Raw genomic sequence first — 6,073 nt, 5'->3', positions numbered from 1 at the left:
GAGTTCAGTAAGATAAAAAATGTAGAGGTGACTTTTCTGTTTCTAGAGGATGCTGCTGCAGGAGTTGTCGCTGAGAATCGACAAGTCCACGTCCCTTGAGCTTCAGTCGTCCTGGGGAAAAGTCAGCCGAGTCCTCATGATGATGAAGTGTGAGGAGAGAGACTTGAGAACAAACGGAGAAATTCCTTCATTGCGGCGCTGAGGGAGGGAAGCACATGCGGGATTTTTTTTTGGAGGGAGGTTTTAATTGAAGCCTTGAACGTGCAGCAGCAGCAGCAGCAGTGATGTTGAAGCTGCAGCAGCTGTGAGTGAACAGGACAGATACTGAAGCCTGACTGATCACACACAGAGGCTCTGGTTGGTGAATCTTAATGGGACAGGCGTCAATGAACGGAAATCAATTAATTCACAGAGCAGTATTAGCCTTAAAATACACACAATTAACAATTACAAGATTGTGTCAAAATGTAAGGAGCAGTTACAACTGCATATCCTATTGAAAATAGATAGAAATCTTAGACTTTGTCAACCCTATGTCTGCTTATGAATGCTGATGCTGATGCTCGTGTTTTGCATGTGCTGTTTGGCACTTTAAGATTTTTTAGTATTTAAAAGGCCTTAGATATAAATTAAAATTATTAGTTTTGTAAAGGAGGCCTAGACCCAGTTTATAAAATAGCCTATCTCAGTGCCAGTGTCCAGCATGAACATAAATCAGTGGGCTGTCGTAAGCAAAAATGACGTTTATTGCATGTCAAGATTTTTATTTGCGTCCAAAATGGGCCCTAAATCCGAATTTCTGCTGCAGAATGACTATAGAATAAATAAAATCATCCCAGAGCTCATGGAAATGACTACTAAGTCATGCAAAGTGATGTGAAGATGTGCAAATGTGCAATTAAAGTGCAGATTATGCATCCTTGGATTTTATTCCCAGGAAATGACTAACAATAATCAGGACATCAATATAAAAATTCACGTTTTAAATAAGCACGTCTGCTGTTTTAGATTTTTACATTTTAATCTTAAAGAAATGGCTTGAAAACGCATAATTTACATACTTTCAGTCAAATATCTTGACTAATTACCAAAATAATCAATTAAGAAATTCTTTATTTGTTGATAAATCATTTTTCTTATTTATGAAATGATAGTGCTAAATTGTATTCCAAGACAAAATTAATTGAATGAAGATTGAAAATATCAATAGCAATTAATCTCAAATTTTCTGTGGGAAATAGCGATTAATCATATTCAAAAATTCCTCTTTTTTGCATTTAAAACCTTTTATTTTACTTCAGGGTTTTACCTCTGTCTTAAACTAAGAGAAGTTTGGATAAAGACCTGATTTTATATGTAGATCAAAGATCTACAAAGCATAAAGAAAGCATGCAATTAGTTACAATAAAAATTGTGCACAAATTGTTGGTCGTAGTTAATCGCACTTACTGTAGGCTAATATATCTTGGTATCCCTAGTTTTATAAATTTTTTGGTTGCCTGTCTCAGGGCATTATTTAAGGAAAGTTGCCGGATAAATGAAAAAGTAGGACTAAATGTGGCGCGTATGCGTCTCAGTGATATTGCTTCTTCGCTTCTGCCATCTTATGATGTTAAAGTTAGCTTTGATGATACCAATTTATAGCCGAAAGAAAACCCCTATTGTCTCTTAAGTGTTGTTTTTCATGCCTGTTTTTTTTCTAAAAGAATATTTTTGTTTATCCACAAAATGGTTGGTGGATTTTATTACCACTGTATTAGAGAGTTGCATAACTTCTGGGGAAAAAACAGCATTTTCGTGTGTAAGTACTGTTGTGTAGATGGTATGTTCAAGAAAACGTGTAGTATTGTGTCGACTCAGTTCCTCCAATACCTGATGCTTGATTAGAAACAGTGGATATGTTCTGTTAACACTACCCTGATTTCCATAGCTACAGCATCAGTTTACGTACCCCCATGACGTCACGACGTTGCCTGTGTTTGGTTTCCGCGCCGCGCCGAGCAGAGCCGACATGGAGACAACAAGCAGCGACGGTAAACCAGACGAACAGGAGGGAATGGACGCGGACAGGTGTCTGTCGACGTCCGACAGGTAATAAAAATAAAGTATGGACGTTTGTGGCACGAGTCCGAACTCTGTAGGTGAATGGAAGAAGACACCGGCTCGTGTTTCCTAGCTAACGCTGCTAGCTGGCTAGCTTTTGCTATCATACCCACGCATTTTGTTCGCGTGGGTACAGTACACAAAAGACAAAGAGACGATGAAAAATGTTAGGACAACACCAGAATAGACGTGGCCAAGTAGACAGAAATGATTGATTGAATTTGTTTCTTATATATATGTATTAACTGCTATGTTTCCAACAGCTAACTACCTAATATGGTCTGTAACGGTTCCTTTTATCTGATGGAGGTGTTACGTTAAAAATGACGTTATTCTACGTGATGCTTGTCATATTAATGTGAAATGTACATGATATGTCTGTATTGAAAATGATAAACAATATGAAAGTGGCTAGGAACTTTTACATCTTCAGCATGTGGTCTAATTCCAACAGTTACAGACGCATTCGGCTCAGAGTCAACAGTGAACACGGTCTCTGCTTAAACCGTAACATCAGTCGTTATCCATGTACAGAATCTTAAACGTTTGTGGTTGACACAGCACTGACTGATAACGTTTCAGTATGGCCTGGTAGCTTCAGCAAAGATGAACACTAATTTTAACTAAACTACATCTACGTTCCGTTTGTGTTTAACGATGATACAGGAGATAAACAAAAAGTCTCCGGAGTTGTAACTGATTTTTGCGTGTGTCTTTGCCTGTTTTATCCAAGCGCCATGTAATGCTGCTCTGTGGCTAACACTTGCTCATTCCTAACACGTAGCACTAAGGATGTTGAGGGTATCAGGTGTCTGTCTGACAGCAGCCATGCTTACGTGTCTGTGTGGATCAGGATATCCTGCAGCTGAGTGTTAAGCTGTCCTTTCACTTGTGTTTTCTTTGATATCGGAGAATGGCATTCAATCTGCAAAAAACATACAGCACAGTTTCACAATAGGAGTAACCACACTTCAGCATACAATGAAGTATAATTACCTGGGCACATAATCATCAGTGCATCTGGGAGATCTGACAAAGCAATAACCTCCTTCACTAATGAGGTATAAAAGCCTACTTCAGCATCATAATGTCTAAACCTAATCCCCCGATAGAAATTTGGCCAAAAATATTTAGTAACGTCTTTACACCCATCCTTATGCATTGTTTCTTATTGGGAAGAGAGTACTCTCTAGTGATGTATCTTATGAGTGAAAGAAATCACAAACAAAGTTGAGTTTTAACAGTGTACAGATGCAGCAACCATAGACTAGAGAGCCTGCTCCCTTCTCTGATTGATATGGTTTAATTCAGTCTGATTGACATTAGGAACAGAGGTTTAGCCACATATTTAACCTATTTCTGATATGGCTTATGTCAGTGCATATTTTTAATCTTTATGTAAAACATCAGCTCTCTTATTTCTGACTTATGCAGTAAAAAAAAAACAGACCCCCAAACATCTCCATTTGTTAAGCATGATAGCCTGTTATCATTTGGTTTTATGTCTGATTTGATATAAGTCACCTGAATTCTTGTTTAGTTGATTGAAATGTCAGATTTGACCACTTGTCAAGATAGTGATTCTCTCATTAATTTCAGGGGAAACACATATGTCACTAATTTGAGTATGTTTAACAAAAAGTATAACAGTTTTAAAGTCAGAGTTCTTTGTTTTGTGATGTTAACATGAGTGATGTCAATTAGAATTAGTTATAAATATCTTCGCTCTCTACATATTAACCCCTATGCATAAATACAATCAATTAAAATCATTAATTGACAGTTCTTATCAGCGGTTAGTACCAGAGGTCTGTGCAGGATCTTAGCTCCTAGGAGTGTATATGCTGGAGTCACCAGCTTGGGTGGTGGCAGCCCCACACAGCACCACACAGCCCACTTCTTCTCTAGATCTTTCTTCAGCCCATGGTATCACTTCTGATATTTATCGACTAACACTATGTCCGTATTGTTCCCGACCACACTTTAGGAGGTGTCTTCCATTGAGAGTAGCCATTGAGAGTAGACCATAAAGACCTCCTTAGTACCTTCTCGCTTTGCGAGACTGAGTAATAGTGGCAGTAATAGTGGCAGCCATTGAGAGTAGCCATTGAGAGTAGACCTTAAAGACCTCCTTAGTACCTTTAGTCAATGATGGTATGCCGTGTAGCTTTAAGGACTGTGCTCAAGGGTCCACCTGGATTTTCCCCTGCTGCCCGGATTCGAACCTCTGATCTCCCACATCAAAGTCAGTGTTGTAACTCACTAAGCTGTCCAGGTGTTTGACGCTTAAGTGATGACAGAGACCTAGCCATGCCCATCACTTAAGCGTCAAAAAACATTTATGTGATGTAGCAACAAGGGGTGTTACAAGATCTCGCGAGATAGAGTTCTCGTCGAGGAAAAATCTATCTCGCGAGATCAATGTTGTGCAAACACTAGGAGCAGCAGCTCTCCTGACGAAAAAACAATACCAAACTGGAAATGATAAAAGATCCTAAAGATGGCCTGGACACTTGAAAATTGTTGGTTTGACAGCTAATGAGGTAACAGAGCTGATCCGTAACCCATTAAAATTCCCCTCCAACCCCCAACCCCTCATCCGCATGTGCTACTTGGGGTCGTACATAATCCGCCAATCCATAGTACCGTAAGTTCAGAATGATGAAATGCTGCTGCTGGAAACTTGTGCAGTCTTTGTGAGGAGAATACAGCGTTTATTTAGTCCGTGTATGCACGCAGACTCGCTCATAGTGCTGGTATCTTTGACTGTGTAACTTTGATTCAGTCTCTGCTTCGTCATGTCTCGTTCATGTCTCACACATCCATCAACTGTTGGCTGTGCTATCATCAATCAGAAGCTTAGCATTTGTATACAACGGGCCCTTGTATACTGTAGTGGTAAACAGCAAAATAAACTCTGTTTGAGTGCCATAGAGTCCACTGTTGGCTCCAAAAAGGGAAGTTTTAGCCCCAGTTAAACGCACCCTGTTTGTTGTCTGACAGCAGACACAGCATAGTCACATGCTGGCTCACCAATGCACACACACACTCATCTGTGCGTCGTGTCCAAAACTGTCAAAGCTCATGTAAGAAAAAGACCACAAAATTATATAAAAAAAAACTATTTCTCTAAATTACAGCAAACGTGTTACTATCAGAAAGATTTCTTTTGAGTGTTTTGAAAAATGATGACCTTAAAGAAGATGAGAAATAGTTTACTTTCAAAATAATTCAAATGCCTTTATTGTTATTATTATTATTGTTACAGTGAGTGCATAGTGTAGTAAATTAAAGACGTGGTAAACTATTCAAATGAAAGGTTTGATTTGAAGAGCATTAAAAAGAACAATTTTAGTCAGAGTTAGACGAGACAAACTGTGCGTAAGCATTGATAGCCTATTCAGTACAAGAGGAGTTAGTGTAAACATTTCAGAATAAACCTGAATGCTTTGCAATTATGACACTCAGCTGTATAAAGGACATATTATCCACCCATGTGTTTTTTTCAAAAAAAGGACTGAAAAATATTTTAAAATGCCTGCAAAGGATTTATAATGATCCTTAAATAGTCAGGCACATCTTTGCCAGCAGACCTTTAAAGTCTTTTTAGTGGGGCAGCTAGATATTACATGTTAAACATCTGTGCCAAGTGATGACAGCCTTACTCATGTGAATGTTGGCCCACCCTGTGCTGTTTCCAGGAGGCAGCGGTGTGATTTCCTGGGGAGGGTTTGGCAAGTTTTCCTTCCTCCCCCTCGACCACACCGACAGCATCACTGTAGAGAGAAAAGTTCAGGGAGAGACTTTAGAGTGTTCAGACTCTCTTATCTCTCTGCAGAACACTCCAGTATCTGCAGGTCCACTAAAGTGTGAAGGCTCTAAATGCTCAGATTTACTGTAGATCAGTTTCTATAATGTCATTAGTCTGCTTTCTGATCATTTACAGTCTGTTAACTGTAAATAGCTCTTT

At 39.0% G+C, this 6,073-nt stretch overlaps 1 protein-coding gene across 2 annotated transcripts in view; it reads left to right on the top strand.

Annotated features, from left to right (window-relative positions):
- Nucleotides 1–1,983: 1,983 nt before the first annotated feature.
- The window catches only part of si:ch211-243j20.2 (uridine-cytidine kinase-like 1), a 41,068-nt gene continuing 36,978 nt past the window's right edge, over nucleotides 1,984–6,073 (top strand). For both annotated transcript variants that reach the window (XM_041805499.1, XM_041805500.1), the window contains exon 1: nucleotides 1,984–2,091. In XM_041805499.1, coding sequence (XP_041661433.1) covers nucleotides 2,012–2,091 — 80 coding nt within the window. In that variant the 5' untranslated portion in view covers nucleotides 1,984–2,011. The remainder of the gene's footprint in view (nucleotides 2,092–6,073) is intronic.

Source organism: Cheilinus undulatus, linkage group 14, assembly GCF_018320785.1.
Source record: "Cheilinus undulatus linkage group 14, ASM1832078v1, whole genome shotgun sequence".
Classification (NCBI taxonomy): Eukaryota; Metazoa; Chordata; class Actinopteri; order Labriformes; family Labridae; genus Cheilinus; species Cheilinus undulatus.
The sequence above is the reverse complement of the archived record's forward strand: the minus strand, read 5'-3'. Positions and strand labels throughout refer to the sequence as shown.